At 52.1% G+C, this 17,877-nt stretch overlaps 1 protein-coding gene across 1 annotated transcript; it reads right to left on the bottom strand.

The window, feature by feature from the left end:
• Positions 1–15,723: 15,723 nt before the first annotated feature.
• LOC310904775 (olfactory receptor 5V1-like) lies at positions 15,724–16,721 on the bottom strand (the record flags this gene model as incomplete). Its single annotated transcript, XM_083849947.1, has 1 exon — positions 15,724–16,721. Exon 1 carries the CDS (start codon positions 16,660–16,662, stop codon positions 15,724–15,726), a length of 939 nt encoding a protein of 312 aa, XP_083706073.1. The 5' UTR covers positions 16,663–16,721.
• Between the last annotated feature and the right edge of the window lie 1,156 nt (positions 16,722–17,877).

Raw genomic sequence — 17,877 nt, 5'->3', positions numbered from 1 at the left:
AGGGCAGGAGGGTAACACAGAGGAGGAGGAGAGGCAAGCAGGAAGACTGAAGCGAAAGAATGCAACAGAGCTCCTAGGAAGGCACTGTTCTCCTGAGATGAAAGCACGGTGAGGAAAGGAGTCTGGGTGCCAAAAGCTGCAGAGGTCCCACTGAGATTTGAACTCAGATCGCTGGATTCAGAGTCCAGAGTGCTCACCATTACACCCTCTGGACACCTGCTGTGTTTCTGCTGTGAGCAAGTGATGGAGCATAGCACGAGGTTCAACAAAAGGAAGAGCTGCCAGGATGACACAACACACCTTCCTATGAATTGCACAACGCTGAATGCCTTCTTTCTCTGATGGCACTCAGGCGCCCTCTCTCCTGACATCCTAACTCTTTCCACTGGAAACACAGCAGGCAAAACCTGCCCTCTCCCATGCCTGCGACTCATTCCCCACACTTGGTGCACTTCCACGGCTATACGGACGTCCCTGACCTCAGTCCACAGCAACTACCATAAACAGGTGCACAACAGAAAGACAGGAAGCCTTCGAGAAATGAGTCTCCATCCTGGTGATCACAGGATGGACGTGAGCTTGGAGCCCTCGTACCGCTGGCAGGCACAAATGGCTTCTGCTGTTTGCTGTACTTCTGTGGAAGGGGAACGACGGGAATAGGCTGGGGCTCAGAGTGCAAAGAAACATGCCTGGAAAGGTGGCAGAGTGGTATCTCCTGAGTGCGGAGTGTGTATCTCACTTCCTTCTTCCCAGGAACATTGTTGCATCCACTTCCGGTTATATTCGGAAGGTCTAAAAAATGCCGGAGTCTCAGTATAGTATGGCAGTGGCTCTGCACGCAGCCCGGGGACACAGGGATGCCGACATGTGCAGTCCTGGCTACGATTGTGCAAAAGAGTGTTTCAAACCCAACCTCAGAGGAAAGAACGCTGTGCTCTGAACACTGGTGTTGTACACACCAGCATACTCTTTGAAGCAACCCCACCCTTGACCAGCCAGCTCCACAGAGATGCCAAATACAGAGGAGGATGAAGAGAGCAAATTCAGTCAAGTTGGTGTGATTTCAGAACACCCAGACAGGCCTTTGAGCCATAAAGGACAGCCATCCACCTGCTGCAGCACCAAACTGCTTCAGCATTTCTCTGCAGCACCCTCATCATGGGGGTGCTCGTCCCTGGGAGAGAAAGCAGGCAGCACCATGCTCTGGGGAGGCGGTTGGAGGGATTGGAGTGGCTCACATCCAAAGGTCCTTTCAAGTCTAAGTCTCACAAGTCATATGGGCCATGGACCAGCCGCACAAAGGTCATACCTTGGAAGTCAGGAGCTCAGGAATGTGCAAAAGCACCCATTGTTTCAGGAATGGTACAAAGACCCTTGGAAATGCCTTTGGTGAAGAAAGAAGCACTTTGGGCAGAATGGGGTAGGAGCTGTCCCATCCTGGAGTGACTGAGGCCAGGACACCAAGTCCACTGCTGTCTGCAGCTTGGTTACTCATGTTTGCCTGCAGTTCAGGGATTTTCCCAGCTCTTCCACGTCAGGATGACCGCCAGGTGCGCTGGGACGCTGATTTGCCCTCATGCCATGAGCCTGTCCTCAAAAGCAGGCCAGCCAGACCTCTGGCCAATGGGATGAAGTTGCTGAGCAACACACGTAAATTTGATTGTGGGTCACCTTTAGTGAAGAATGTGGGCATCGCTTTGATCACACTGCTTAAAAAACAAAACAAAACACAACAACAACAACCAAGAACATACCCCGAAAGACAAAACAAGCAAATGCTGTGCGGAAGCAAAGAGAGAGAAACCAATTATACACTACTTCCCATCGGGAAGTTATGTTCGGCCACATCTTGGGAAGTGGGGGTCTCAAAATGCATAGTGGTCGCACGGGTGGACAGATGTTTTCCTAATGAGAGCACCGCCTTCTCCTTCCTCTTGCCCAGCTTTTCTTGCTGAGTGTGACATCATATGGTACGGAATATCCCTTTGGTCGCTTCAGATCAGCTGCTCTGCCAAGGTCGCATCCCCAGCTCTTGCCTACCCCCTGCCTACTGGCCTTAGGGTGGCTTGGAGAGAGTTCTGATGGCATGTAAGCACTGCTCAGCAATAGACAAAACACTGGTGCCATATCAGTGCTGTTCTAGCTACAAGTGCAGAGCGCAACACTATATGGGCTGCTGTGGGGAAAGTTAACTCCTTCACAGCCAGACACCTTACACACAAACACATCTCTATCTCATCTTGCTTATTCCCCATCCTGCGTGCATCAGTATACAGGTCCTTAAAAGAAGCACCCCATCCTTTCCGGAAAGGATATGTGGGATTTCTTCGTAATGCTGCCTTGTAGGCACTTCCTTGCCTATATGCAAGTGCTTGAAGTGAGCTGCCTTAAGCCCCAGTTGGGTGATTTTCCTATCCCTCCCTCTCACATCCTGATCCCTCCCTGTCACATCACCATGGGCAAAGAGAGAAGCAACGCTCACAAGCTGCCACAAGGAAATCGCCAGCTGTCCTTTGGAAAAAACAAGTCACATTGGGCATGGTGTAGCCCTGGAAGAGCTGCCAAGAGCCTGCAACCTCAGAGGGTTCCAGTGTTCAGAAGGCAACAAGACAAGGCCCAGAACCCCTGGAGTTAAATGGGATATTTGGCCAGCTCAGAACACAACCTCAGCCCAAAGGATCTCCAGAGGGTCCTTCAGAGCCCCAGTAATCCGGGGTGCGCTACATCACACGGGCCCCGGACCAGCCACACAAAGGTAATGCCTTCGGAGACAGCAGCACGAGAATGTGTAAAAGCACCTGGTGTTTCAGGAAGGGTACAAAGCCACTTGGAAACTCCCTTGGTGAGGAAAGCAGCACGTTGCGAGGAGTGAGACTAGGAGCTCTGCTAGTCCTGCCATGCCTGAGGCCGAAAAACCATGTCCACTGCAGTCCGCAGCTGGGTGACTCATGTTTGCCTGCAGTTCAGGGATTTTCCCAGCTCTTCCACATCAGGATGACTGTCAGGTGTGCTGGGAGGCAGATCCCAAGACACTTTGTACTTGGAACTCATGTAAGCGGCTCCACCATCTCTGGTCCAGGAAAAAAAGAAATCAGGTTTTGGCTCCGTGCCGCAAGCCTCGCCTCAAAAGCAGGCCAGCCAGACCTCTGGCCAGTGGGACAAATGTGTTGAGCAAACCAGGTCAATTGGACATTGGTTCAGCTTCAGGGAAGGACGCGGGCATCTCTTGGATCACGTTCCTATGCCTTGCCCTGCTGCATTTCTGTGAAGGCACAGAGGAAGGTCTCACTGCTTCAGAACTTTCACGGAACTTTGTCTTTGGGCTCTGTCAGAGCATGACGAGTGTCAGCAATGACCTTGTTGTCCTCTCCTCTGCCTTCAGGAGACTTCCTCTACTTCACAACACTCCATCCTTGCTGAAACATCTTGGAAACATGGGCCATGTCTCCCCCACGTGTCCTGTCTTGATCTTCTACCTGACCTTACTCCATAGTCTCCTGCGTGTCTGTGATGAACCACAGGGAGAAACGTCTCGCAGAATTAGCTCCAATCTCAGCACTGAATGCCCTTGTGCGGTGACCTCTCAAGTCCTCTGTGGCTGACTGTCACCGTGACTGGTGGCCATGCTCACCACAAAGTGGATGAGACTCCAGAGGACGTTTGTATGATGGAATCACACAATCCCGCACAGGGAGCCTAAGACCTCTGTCGTAATTGGCCTTAGGAGCCTGGGACACAGATACATCAGTTCAATGTCGGGTGGTATGAGGCAGGAACAAAAGCTGTCAGATGAAAGAAGCAAGCTCTTAACCACCAACAAGGCCTCTGAAGGAAGCAACTATGAGGTGTTCTGATGCTTCATGAGCAAGGAATGTTTCTGTTCCCATGGGGCTCTGGGATGCAGCATAAAAGACCGTGCTGCTGCAGGCTCTGCATCCACTTCTCTTCTCTCTCCCTTTCCTTGAGGAACGAGGTAAGCCTGCGTTCACTCCAGCTCTCCCTGAGGGCCCCATTGCTTTCATGTTGGCGACTCAGTTTGGAACTTGGGCTGCCTCAGATTGGCACTGCAATACAGATGTTTCGGGCCTGTGACCTCTCTCCCTTTGGAAGGGGTGGATTTGGAGAGCTGGGGACTGTGGGGACCTCTCAAGCAGAGGGAGATTGATGGGGGTCAGCTGCAGGGATGTCTCTCTGCAAGAATTAGCACCTGAAAACAGACGGACTCTTACCAAACAGCCCTGTGCATCCTGTCCAATCTTCAATGCGGCGATTTCTGCTGTGGAGATGACAAAGGCTGATCTTGGGGTCTGTGTTCCCTCCCTGCTACTCTGTGTTTCAGCTTTGCCTCCCTCGACGAGAGATGTCTTGCTTCAGACCCTGTGTCCCATCCCCCTGCGGTGCCTCTGGCCCAACCCCACTTGCAAGCAGCTGCAGTGAGCCGTGTGTCGCCCGGTGCGCCGACTCGACGGTTGCCATCCAGGCCTCCCCGGTCGTGGTGACCCTGCCGGGCCCCATCCTCACCTCTTTCCCTCAGAACACCGCCGTGGGATCCTCTCTGTCAGCTGCTGTTGGCAGCTCCCTCAGCACTGGGGGGGTTCCCATCTCTTCTGGGGGCTCCCTTGGTCTGGGGGGGTCAGGGCTGTGTCTGCCTTCCCCACTCTGCCGCTTCAACTGCTGAAGCGCGTGGATCATCCCATTTGGGGCAGACATCCCTGAGATGGACGGGCCATTCTCTCTGCCTCCCTGAACCCTGCAGACGTTCTTCTTGGTCTCTGTACTGTGCCACTGCCTTTCTACCTTCCCATTAAAGACCTTGTGCAGCATAGCTGGAGACTCGTGGTGGTCTGTTCTCTTCCTGCCTCCATTAGCTCCTCACGCCTCAAGGAAAGCATTGCAAGGAAAGCTTACCTGTTTCTGCTGGAAAGAGAGGAGGGAGAACCTGCCTTCCCTCAGGGCAGCGAGTATGTCCCCAGGCAAGAGACGGACAAGATGTCCTGCAGAGACCCCGCCAAGCTCAACCGCTCTGTGATTCTGTCGTGAATGATGAAAGGGGAGGCTGCGAGAGCAGGGACTGCTTAGCCTGCAGAAGAGAAGGCTCAGCGGGCATCTTATCCATGTGTCTAAATACCTGGGGAGGGTAGGCTGGGCAGGCGGGATAAAGGAGAGAGAGGCAGCCTCTTCTCAGTGGTGTCCCCTCGTGGCGGCAAAACGCAGCGCACACCTGATTAAACCCACTAAATGCCACACACAGTAACTCTCTACTGCTGCAGGGAGGGTGGTCAAAGATGGTAATCAGGTGCTCATGGGTGTTGTGGAGTGCCCGTCTTTGGAGATAACCAACATGCCACGGATCTGCAAAGCCTCCTCTACTCCAGCGGGTGCCAGGGCTCAGTAAGCAAGAGGCACGGGCAGGGCGGTGTGGGGAGCGTGGAGCACAGGGCAGGAGGGTAACACAGAGGAGGAGGAGAGGCAAGCAGGAAGACTGAAGCGAAAGAATGCAACAGAGCTCCTAGGAAGGCACTGTTCTCCTGAGATGAAAGCACGGTGAGGAAAGGAGTCTGGGTGCCAAAAGCTGCAGAGGTCCCACTGAGATTTGAACTCAGATCGCTGGATTCAGAGTCCAGAGTGCTCACCATTACACCATGGGACCCTCTGGACACCTGCTGTGTTTCTGCTGTGAGCAAGTGATGGAGCATAGCACGAGGTTCAACAAAAGGAAGAGCTGCCAGGATGACACAACACACCTTCCTATGAATTGCACAACGCTGAATGCCTTCTTTCTCTGATGGCACTCAGGCGCCCTCTCTCCTGACATCCTAACTCTTTCCACTGGAAACACAGCAGGCAAAACCTGCCCTCTCCCATGCCTGCGACTCATTCCCCACACTTGGTGCACTTCCACGGCTATACGGACGTCCCTGACCTCAGTCCACAGCAACTACCATAAACAGGTGCACAACAGAAAGACAGGAAGCCTTCGAGAAATGAGTCTCCATCCTGGTGATCACAGGATGGACGTGAGCTTGGAGCCCTCGTACCGCTGGCAGGCACAAATGGCTTCTGCTGTTTGCTGTACTTCTGTGGAAGGGGAACGACGGGAATAGGCTGGGGCTCAGAGTGCAAAGAAACATGCCTGGAAAGGTGGCAGAGTGGTATCTCCTGAGTGCGGAGTGTGTATCTCACTTCCTTCTTCCCAGGAACATTGTTGCATCCACTTCCGGTTATATTCGGAAGGTCTAAAAAATGCCGGAGTCTCAGTATAGTATGGCAGTGGCTCTGCACGCAGCCCGGGGACACAGGGATGCCGACATGTGCAGTCCTGGCTACGATTGTGCAAAAGAGTGTTTCAAACCCAACCTCAGAGGAAAGAACGCTGTGCTCTGAACACTGGTGTTGTACACACCAGCATACTCTTTGAAGCAACCCCACCCTTGACCAGCCAGCTCCACAGAGATGCCAAATACAGAGGAGGATGAAGAGAGCAAATTCAGTCAAGTTGGTGTGACTTCAGAACACCCAGACAGGCCTTTGAGCCATAAAGGACAGCCATCCACCTGCTGCAGCACCAAACTGCTTCAGCATTTCTCTGCAGCACCCTCGTCATGGGGGTGCTCGTCCCTGGGAGAGAAAGCAGGCAGCACCATGCTCTGGGGAGGCGGTTGGAGGGATTGGAGTGGCTCACATCCAAAGGTCCTTTCAAGTCTAAGTCTCACAAGTCATATGGGCCATGGACCAGCCGCACAAAGGTCATACCTTGGAAGTCAGGAGCTCAGGAATGTGCAAAAGCACCCATTGTTTCAGGAATGGTACAAAGACCCTTGGAAATGCCTTTGGTGAAGAAAGAAGCACTTTGGGCAGAATGGGGTAGGAGCTGTGCCATCCTGGAGTGACTGAGGCCAGGACACCAAGTCCACTGCTGTCTGCAGCTTGGTTACTCATGTTTGCCTGCAGTTCAGGGATTTTCCCAGCTCTTCCATGTCAGGATGACCGCCAGGTGCGCTGGGACGCTGATTTGCCCTCATGCCATGAGCCTGTCCTCAAAAGCAGGCCAGCCAGACCTCTGGCCAATGGGATGAAGTTGCTGAGCAACACACGTAAATTTGATTGTGGGTCACCTTTAGTGAAGAATGTGGGCATCGCTTTGATCACACTGCTTAAAAAACAAAACAAAACACAACAACAACAACCAAGAACATACCCCGAAAGACAAAACAAGCAAATGCTGTGCGGAAGCAAAGAGAGAGAAACCAATTATACACTACTTCCCATCGGGAAGTTATGTTCGGCCACATCTTGGGAAGTGGGGGTCTCAAAATGCATAGTGGTCGCACGGGTGGACAGATGTTTTCCTAATGAGAGCACCGCCTTCTCCTTCCTCTTGCCCAGCTTTTCTTGCTGAGTGTGACATCATATGGTACGGAATATCCCTTTGGTCGCTTCAGATCAGCTGCTCTGCCAAGGTCGCATCCCCAGCTCTTGCCTACCCCCTGCCTACTGGCCTTAGGGTGGCTTGGAGAGAGTTCTGATGGCATGTAAGCACTGCTCAGCAATAGACAAAACACTGGTGCCATATCAGTGCTGTTCTAGCTACAAGTGCAGAGCGCAACACTATATGGGCTGCTGTGGGGAAAGTTAACTCCTTCACAGCCAGACACCTTACACACAAACACATCTCTATCTCATCTTGCTTATTCCCCATCCTGCGTGCATCAGTATACAGGTCCTTAAAAGAAGCACCCCATCCTTTCCGGAAAGGATATGTGGGATTTCTTCGTAATGCTGCCTTGTAGGCACTTCCTTGCCTATATGCAAGTGCTTGAAGTGAGCTGCCTTAAGCCCCAGTTGGGTGATTTTCCTATCCCTCCCTCTCACATCCTGATCCCTCCCTGTCACATCACCATGGGCAAAGAGAGAAGCAACGCTCACAAGCTGCCACAAGGAAATCGCCAGCTGTCCTTTGGAAAAAACAAGTCACATTGGGCATGGTGTAGCCCTGGAAGAGCTGCCAAGAGCCTGCAACCTCAGAGGGTTCCAGTGTTCAGAAGGCAACAAGACAAGGCCCAGAACCCCTGGAGTTAAATGGGATATTTGGCCAGCTCAGAACACAACCTCAGCCCAAAGGATCTCCAGAGGGTCCTTCAGAGCCCCAGTAATCCGGGGTGCGCTACATCACACGGGCCCCGGACCAGCCACACAAAGGTAATGCCTTCGGAGACAGCAGCACGAGAATGTGTAAAAGCACCTGGTGTTTCAGGAAGGGTACAAAGCCACTTGGAAACTCCCTTGGTGAGGAAAGCAGCACGTTGCGAGGAGTGAGACTAGGAGCTCTGCTAGTCCTGCCATGCCTGAGGCCGAAAAACCATGTCCACTGCAGTCCGCAGCTGGGTGACTCATGTTTGCCTGCAGTTCAGGGATTTTCCCAGCTCTTCCACATCAGGATGACTGTCAGGTGTGCTGGGAGGCAGATCCCAAGACACTTTGTACTTGGAACTCATGTAAGCGGCTCCACCATCTCTGGTCCAGGAAAAAAAGAAATCAGGTTTTGGCTCCGTGCCGCAAGCCTCGCCTCAAAAGCAGGCCAGCCAGACCTCTGGCCAGTGGGACAAATGTGTTGAGCAAACCAGGTCAATTGGACATTGGTTCAGCTTCAGGGAAGGACGCGGGCATCTCTTGGATCACGTTCCTATGCCTTGCCCTGCTGCATTTCTGTGAAGGCACAGAGGAAGGTCTCACTGCTTCAGAACTTTCACGGAACTTTGTCTTTGGGCTCTGTCAGAGCATGACGAGTGTCAGCAATGACCTTGTTGTCCTCTCCTCTGCCTTCAGGAGACTTCCTCTACTTCACAACACTCCATCCTTGCTGAAACATCTTGGAAACATGGGCCATGTCTCCCCCACGTGTCCTGTCTTGATCTTCTACCTGACCTTACTCCATAGTCTCCTGCGTGTCTGTGATGAACCACAGGGAGAAACGTCTCGCAGAATTAGCTCCAATCTCAGCACTGAATGCCCTTGTGCGGTGACCTCTCAAGTCCTCTGTGGCTGACTGTCACCGTGACTGGTGGCCATGCTCACCACAAAGTGGATGAGACTCCAGAGGACGTTTGTATGATGGAATCACACAATCCCGCACAGGGAGCCTAAGACCTCTGTCGTAATTGGCCTTAGGAGCCTGGGACACAGATACATCAGTTCAATGTCGGGTGGTATGAGGCAGGAACAAAAGCTGTCAGATGAAAGAAGCAAGCTCTTAACCACCAACAAGGCCTCTGAAGGAAGCAACTATGAGGTGTTCTGATGCTTCATGAGCAAGGAATGTTTCTGTTCCCATGGGGCTCTGGGATGCAGCATAAAAGACCGTGCTGCTGCAGGCTCTGCATCCACTTCTCTTCTCTCTCCCTTTCCTTGAGGAACGAGGTAAGCCTGCGTTCACTCCAGCTCTCCCTGAGGGCCCCATTGCTTTCATGCTGGCGACTCAGTTTGGAACTTGGGCTGCCTCAGATTGGCACTGCAATACAGATGTTTCGGGCCTGTGACCTCTCTCCCTTTGGAAGGGGTGGATTTGGAGAGCTGGGGACTGTGGGGACCTCTCAAGCAGAGGGAGATTGATGGGGGTCAGCTGCAGGGATGTCTCTCTGCAAGAATTAGCACCTGAAAACAGACGGACTCTTACCAAACAGCCCTGTGCATCCTGTCCAATCTTCAATGCGGCGATTTCTGCTGTGGAGATGACAAAGGCTGATCTTGGGGTCTGTGTTCCCTCCCTGCTACTCTGTGTTTCAGCTTTGCCTCCCTCGACGAGAGATGTCTTGCTTCAGACCCTGTGTCCCATCCCCCTGCGGTGCCTCTGGCCCAACCCCACTTGCAAGCAGCTGCAGTGAGCCGTGTGTCGCCCGGTGCGCCGACTCGACGGTTGCCATCCAGGCCTCCCCGGTCGTGGTGACCCTGCCGGGCCCCATCCTCACCTCTTTCCCTCAGAACACCGCCGTGGGATCCTCTCTGTCAGCTGCTGTTGGCAGCTCCCTCAGCACTGGGGGGGTTCCCATCTCTTCTGGGGGCTCCCTTGGTCTGGGGGGGTCAGGGCTGTGTCTGCCTTCCCCACTCTGCCGCTTCAACTGCTGAAGCGCGTGGATCATCCCATTTGGGGCAGACATCCCTGAGATGGACGGGCCATTCTCTCTGCCTCCCTGAACCCTGCAGACGTTCTTCTTGCTCTCTGTACTGTGCCACTGCCTTTCTACCTTCCCATTAAAGGCCTTGTGCAGCATAGCTGGAGACTCGTGGTGGTCTGTTCTCTTCCTGCCTCCATTAGCTCCTCACGCCTCAAGGAAAGCATTGCAAGGAAAGCTTACCTGTTTCTGCTGGAAAGAGAGGAGGGAGAACCTGCCTTCCCTCAGGGCAGCGAGTATGTCCCCAGGCAAGAGACGGACAAGATGTCCTGCAGAGACCCCGCCAAGCTCAACCGCTCTGTGATTCTGTTGTGAATGATGAAAGGGGAGGCTGCGAGAGCAGGGACTGCTTAGCCTGCAGAAGAGAAGGCTCAGCGGGCATCTTATCCATGTGTCTAAATACCTGGGGAGGGTAGGCTGGGCAGGCGGGATAAAAGAGAGAGAGGCAGCCTCTTCTCAGTGGTGTCCCCTCGTGGCGGCAAAACGCAGCGCACACCTGATTAAACCCACTAAATGCCACACACAGTAACTCTCTACTGCTGCAGGGAGGGTGGTCAAAGATGGTAATCAGGTGCTCATGGGTGTTGTGGAGTGCCCGTCTTTGGAGATAACCAACATGCCACGGATCTGCAAAGCCTCCTCTACTCCAGCGGGTGCCAGGGCTCAGTAAGCAAGAGGCACGGGCAGGGCGGTGTGGGGAGCGTGGAGCACAGGGCAGGAGGGTAACACAGAGGAGGAGGAGAGGCAAGCAGGAAGACTGAAGCGAAAGAATGCAACAGAGCTCCTAGGAAGGCACTGTTCTCCTGAGATGAAAGCACGGTGAGGAAAGGAGTCTGGGTGCCAAAAGCTGCAGAGGTCCCACTGAGATTTGAACTCAGATCGCTGGATTCAGAGTCCAGAGTGCTCACCATTACACCATGGGACCCTCTGGACACCTGCTGTGTCCCTGCTGTGAGCAAGTGATGGAGCATAGCACGAGGTTCAACAAAAGGAAGAGCTGCCAGGATGACACAACACACCTTCCTGTGAATCGTACAACGCTGAATGCCTTCTTTCTCTGATGGCACTCAGGCGCCCTCTCTCCTGACATCCTAACTCTTTCCACTGGAAACACAGCAGGCAAAACCTGCCCTCTCCCGTGTCTGCGAGTCAATCCCCACGCTTGGTGCACTTCCACGGCTATACGGACGTCCCTGACCTCAGTCCACAGCAACTACCATAAACAGGTGCACAACAGAAAGACAGGAAGCCTTCGAGAAATGAGTCTCCATCCTGGTGATCACAGGATGGACGTGAGCTTGGAGCCCTCGTACCGCTGGCAGGCACAAATGGCTTCTGCTGTTTGCTGTACTTCTGTGGAAGGGGAACGACGGGAATAGGCTGGGGCTCAGAGTGCAAAGAAACATGCCTGGAAAGGTGGCAGAGTGGTATCTCCTGAGTGCGGAGTGTGTATCTCACTTCCTTCTTCCCAGGAACATTGTTGCATCCACTTCCGGTTATATTCGGAAGGTCTAAAAAATGCCGGAGTCTCAGTATAGTATGGCAGTGGCTCTGCACGCAGCCCGGGGACACAGGGATGCCGACATGTGCAGTCCTGGCTACGATTGTGCAAAAGAGTATTTCAAACCCAACCTCAGAGGAAAGAACGCTGTGCTCTGAACACTGGTGTTGTACACACCAGCATACTCTTTGAAGCAACCCCACCTTTGACCAGCCAGCTCCACAGAGATGCCAAATACAGAGGATGAAGAAGAGAGTAAATTCATTCAAGCTGGTGTGACTTCAGAACACCCACACAGGCCTTTGAGCCATAAAGGACAGCCATCCACCTGCTGCAGCACCAAACTGCTTCAGCATTTCTCTGCAGCACCCTCGTCATGGGGGTGCTCGTCCCTGGGAGAGAAAGCAGGCAGCACCATGCTCTGGGGACACAAGGAAGGTTCGATGTCCCAGGGCACATGGCATTCAAATGTCAGGACAGAAACGGGGTGGTTTTGGAGCACGACACACTGCTTCTGCAGCCTGGCTGAAGAAAAGCTGGGGTGCGTTGGCCGGGAATCGAACCCGGGTCAACTGCTTGGAAGGCAGCTATGCTCACCACTATACCACCAACGCATCTGTCTGCGTGCCTCCCTGGGGCTCCGGCAGCTCACCAACTCAATGGGCTCCTCCTTCCAGCCACCTGCCCACACCCTGCCTCAACCTGCTGGGGGGCCCCTGCCATTCTGTCTCATTCTCAAAGACAGGGATGAGGCACAGCTACCAGAAACACCTCTGTCTTCTCCGTCTTCTGCAACGCCCGTTGCTGCCTCCCTGGCTGCTGCTGCTGGCGCTGCTCTCCTTCGGGTCTGACGCGGGCTGCCCGTGCACGTGCTCTGCATGTGTAGGTGGGGGTGTGCAACCGTGACAGTGTCAGCATAGCTAGCAGAGCCGCCAGCGTATCCTGGGCAGAGTTGAGGGCTGAGGTATGTCTGCTGCTCCACAGCAGCCTGCCCTGCTGAGGGGCCCTTTTGGAGTGCTGACTGGCAAGAAAGCAAAGGAGAAGGGTGGAGAGCGAGAGAGACAGTGCAGAGGGAGTGCAACAGCCAAAGCCATGGCTGTCCTGAGAGAGGAAGGGCCGCAGTGGCACAAAAGCTTGACAGGAGCCTGCAACTAAAGGCTGTAGCAGAGGATGGTTTCGATCCATCGACCTCTGGGTTATGGGCCCAGCACGCTTCCGCTGCGCCACTCTGCTCCCCCCCAAGCCCCTCTCCCCCCACCTCACCCAGCCCTGCGTGGTGCGCCCTGAGCCAAACCCGCAGCAATGGGGCGCCTGCCTGCCTGCTTTGTAGGCTGCCCACAACCTGCTCTCCACACAGCTCACCAGGGCCGCCACCATGCCCGCAAATCACGCTGCCCCGTGATGGGGACTGCGCCCCCTGACACACAGCGCCCTGCCCCTGCCTGTGCTGCGCTCCCCTGCGGAGCATGGCTCCTCCGACTGCCTGACGCAGCCCAGCCCTCGCTGCTCCCTCGCAGACACAGGGCTGTGCCCACCACCGGCCAGGGGCCTGCCAGGCACACAGGGAAAGCCCTCAGCCCCAGCCCTGAAGCGTAGGTAGAGCCTGCCATGGGGGACGAGGGACGAGGTGGCCATGCTCAGGCCTGCATGTTTCTGCCTCTGCCTGCTGCTTCCCTGGCCTGTCTACACGCCCCGGCACACAGCAGCCAGACACATGAGACCCCCTCGTCTGGTGACCAGGCACGTGGGAGAATAGACCAACCCCCACCTCGCTACAGCTTTCTTTAAGTTATCTATAGAGTGTGATAAGGTTACCCCTGAGACTTCTCTTCTCCAGGCTGAACAATCCCAGCTCCCTCAGCCACTCCTCGTTAAGACTTGTTCTCCAGAACCCTCACCAGCTTTGTTGCCCTTCTCTGGACACACTCGAGGACCTCGATGTCCTTCTTGTAGCGAGGGGCCTAAAGCTGAACACTGTACTCCAGGTGCGGCCTCACCAGAGCCAGAGCCATGTACAGGGGGACAATCACTTCCCTAGTCCTGCTGGCCACACTGTTTCTTATACAAGCCAGGATGCTGTTGGCCTTCTTGGCCACCTGAGCACACTGCTGGCTCATGTTCAGCTGACTATCAACCAATGCTCCCAGGTTTTTTTCTGTCAGGCAGCTTTCTAACCACTCACCTCCCAGCCTGTAGCACTGCTTGGGGTTGTTGTGCCTCAGGTGCAGGACCGTGCACTTGGCCTTGTTGAACTTCATACAGTTAACCTCAGCCCATTGGTCCAGCCTATCCAGATCCTCCTGCAGAGCTTTTCTACCCTCGAGCAGATCGACACACGCACCTAACTTGGTGTCATCTGCAAATTTACTGAGGGTGCACTCGATCCCCTCATCCAGACCATCGATAAAGATATTAAAGAGAACTGACCCTAGTACTGAGCCCTGGGGGACTCCACTAGTGACAGGCCTCCAACTGGATTTGACTCCATTCACCACAACTCTTTGGGCCTGGCTACCCAGCCAGTTTCTAACCCAACGAAGCGTATGCCAGTCCAAGCCATGAGCAGCCAGTTTCTTGAGGAGAATGTTGTGGGAAACGGTGTCAAAAGCCTTACTGAAGTCAAGGTAGACCACGTCCACAGCCTTTCCCTTGTCCACCCAGCGTGTCACTTTGTCATAGAAGGAGATCAGGTTAGTCAAGCAGGACCTGCCTTTTATAAACCCATGCTGACTGGGCCTGATCGCCTGGTTACCCTGCAAGTGCCGTGTGATGACACTCAAGATAATCTGCTCCATGAGCTTCCCTGGTACTGAGGTCAAGCTAACAGGCATATAGTTTCCCTGGTCTACCTTCTGGCCCTTCTTGTAGATGGGCATCACACTTGCTAGCTACCAGTCGACTGGGACCTCCCCTGATAGCCAGGACTGCTGATAAATGATGGAAAGTGGCTTGGCCAGATTTTCCACCAGTTCTTTCAGTACCCTCGGGTGGATCCCATCTGGCCCCATCGACTTGTGTACATCTAAGTGCTGTAGCAGGTCGCCAACCATTTCCTTGTGGATAGTGAGGGCCACATCCTGCTCCCCGTCCCCTTCCACCAGCTCAGGGTACTGGGTATCTAGAGAACAACTGGTCTTGCCAGTAAAGACTAAGGCAAAGGAGGTATTAAGCACCTCAGCCTTTTCCTCGTCTCTCGTCAGTAAGTTTCCCCCTGCATCCAGTAAAGGATGGAGATTCTCCTTAGTCCTCCTTTTTGTGTTAATGTATTTATAAAAACATTTTCTGTTATCTTTAACAGCAGTAGCCAGATTGCTACTGGCCTACTCCAGTAGCCAGAGTAGGAATGCAGTAAAGGCAATATGTGAATAAAAGCATGAAGTGAAAAAACAAGTGATCTGCTACTACAGACACAACTGATTTCTACAGTGTAATGGTATTGTGGAAAGGGGGTGCCTGCTCCTTAAAAGGGTATCAGTTGTAGGACTGTTCAATTCAAAAAGGGATAATAAAAAAAAAAAAGGAAGCAGAAATAAATAAGAACATACAGACACAAACCTGGCCAACAAATGATATCAGTGATAAGAATAAATGACAAGAACAGACATCGTAGGTCATGCTAATTCATAAGGATTTGTGGAAATGTAGAAATGCTACTTTCAGTGAGATGGTCTGATTGAGGACCTTGTCAAATGCAATAGGAAGGAAAAGAGGGAAACCATAAACAGATTATACAGAGAAACAAACTTGAGAGGCAAACATTGCCTGTGGAAGTCTGTGTGACTGTGTTAATATTCTTTGGGATAAGTGGCTAGCTTTGCTACCAGTTACACTTGCAAATGGGAAAGCAGCAGCTGTGTTCCTTCTTCTAAGTAGAGACCCCACATCCAAAGGTCACCAGCCTGGGCTCCAGAAGCCGGGCTGGAAGGAGTCTTGGGTCTGAAGCTGTGGAAGGTAAAGGCTGCTCTTACCATCTTTTAACATATAGGACAGATTGTTTCTTTATAGCTCCATTTTAAAAAGTGCATTTATTTGGAATATATAGCTTAAAAGTAGTTACAGTGATTGTGAAACTTTAATTTTCCCTAACATTCTGCCCAAAGCTGTTTTCATATCATTATTTTTCAGGCTGTAGATTATGGGATTTAACATGGGAGTTAAAATGCTGTACTGGATGGAAAACAGTTGATCTAGAATGAGTGAAGAACTTGAGCTGGATTTTGTGTACTGGAACAGAGCAGTTGTGTATAGCAAAACCACTATGATGAGGTGGGAGCTGCAAGTGGAGAATGCTTTCTGCCTTCCCTTTGCAGACTGTATCTTCAGGACAGTAGAGATGATATAGATATAGGAGGTGAGGGTGAGCAGGAAGGAGCTTGACCCAAAGATCACCGCAGAAGACAAAAGAACAATTTTATTGAGGAAGGTTCTACAGCATGCTGCAGAGAGGAGAGGGGGCAACTCACAGCTGAAATGCTTAATTTCTGTGTAGTTGCAGAATTGTACATTTAACATTGGCAGTGTGTTTATAATGGAATGTAAAAATCCCATTGCCCATGCACTCCCCACCAGCTGGCTACAGAAAAGTTTGTTCATCGCCTCTTGGTAGTGCAGTGGGTTACAGACAGCAACAAATCGGTCATATGCCATTGCTGAGAGCATGAAAATTTCACTACCAGCTGAAAGAAGGATAAGGGACATCTGTGTAATACAGGCACCAAATCCAATGCTTTTCTGCTTCACTAGGAAATTCACCAGCATCTTAGGAACAGTGGTGGTGGCATAACAGATGTCTATGAAGGCTAAGTGAAAAAGGAAGAAGTACATAGGGCAGTGAAGGTGGGAATCAGTACTTATTACAATCATGATCAACATATTTCCAAAAAGAGTAATAAAATAAATAATGGAAAAGACAAAGAAGAGGAGGCTTTGAAGACGTGGGTCACTTGTAAGTCCCAATAGAACAAACTCACTTGCACTTGTTTGGTTTGCCATTCACAGTATGTGGCCTGTAAGAGCAGAAATAAATGATCATGTCAGCAAGTGGAATCAGGATTAAAGTTACACTAATTGACACCCAGGTAATAAAGAAAGGCAAACAGACAACCCAGTGCAGTTTTGAGTGTTAGCAGTGGGTGGGGTGCAGTCACTTTCAGTCCTAGCTGAGAAGAGAGATTTCCAACAGAGGTATGCAGACAGGTTTTGATGTAAGCTGTCCTCCCCACGGAGTCCAACAGGAGTTTCCTGCTCAGAGTGCCTTTCAAATTCCACACAAGGGGGAGGCCTTAACAGCTAAACCTGGGAAAGAGGACGTCCTTACAATGCACTCACTTCTTTAAGGTATGTTTTCCTCTTGACAAACAGGTTTAAATCCCAGATTTGCCCATGACAAAACACAGCAGCAATACCAGTTGCACCAGTCTGTTCTGCACAACTCATGACCTTAACTTTGAACTAGATACTTTATGCAAGGTTGTTTCAGTTCTTAGTTCTTTTTCACAGAATCACAGAATCATCTAGGTTGGAAGAGACCTCCAAGATCATCTAGTCCAACCTCTGACCTAACACTAACAAGTCCTCCACTAAACCACATCACTAAGCTCTACATCTAAACATCTTTTAAAGACCTCCAGGGATGGTCACTCAACCACTTCCCTGGGTAGCCCATTCCAGTGCCTAACAACCCTCTCGGTAAAGAAGTTTTTCCTAATATCCAACCTAAACCTCCCCTGGTGTAACTTGAGCCCATTCCCCTTCATTCTATCACCAGGCACGTGGGAGAATAGACCAACCCCCACCTCTCTACAGCCTCCTTTAAGGTAACTGTAGAGAGCGATAAGGTCGCCCCTGAGCCTCCTCCAGGCTAAACAACCCCAGTTCCCTCAGCCGCTCCTCGTAAGACTTGTTCTCCAGACCCCTCACCAGCCTCATTGCCCTTCTCTGGACTCACTCAAGCACCTCCATGTCTTTCTTGTAGTGAGGGGCCTAAAACTGAACACAGTACTCGAGGTGTGGCCTCACCAGAGCCAAGTACAGAGGGAGTTTTGTGTGTTTCTAGTGTGACTCAGGGCCAAAATCTGAGATATCCAAAGACCGTGGCTGCAAAAGCCACAGGCTCAGTGTTCTGGACATAACACTGGTCTGGACACTAACATATTTAAGGTCTCCTCTTCAAGCCAGATGTAGGTGGAATTTTGGAGAATTACATAC

Source organism: Anser anser (genome assembly GCF_964211835.1).
Source record: "Anser anser genome assembly, chromosome: 10".
In the NCBI taxonomy this organism is placed as follows: Eukaryota; Metazoa; Chordata; class Aves; order Anseriformes; family Anatidae; genus Anser; species Anser anser.
This window is presented reverse-complemented; position numbering and strand designations above follow the sequence as displayed.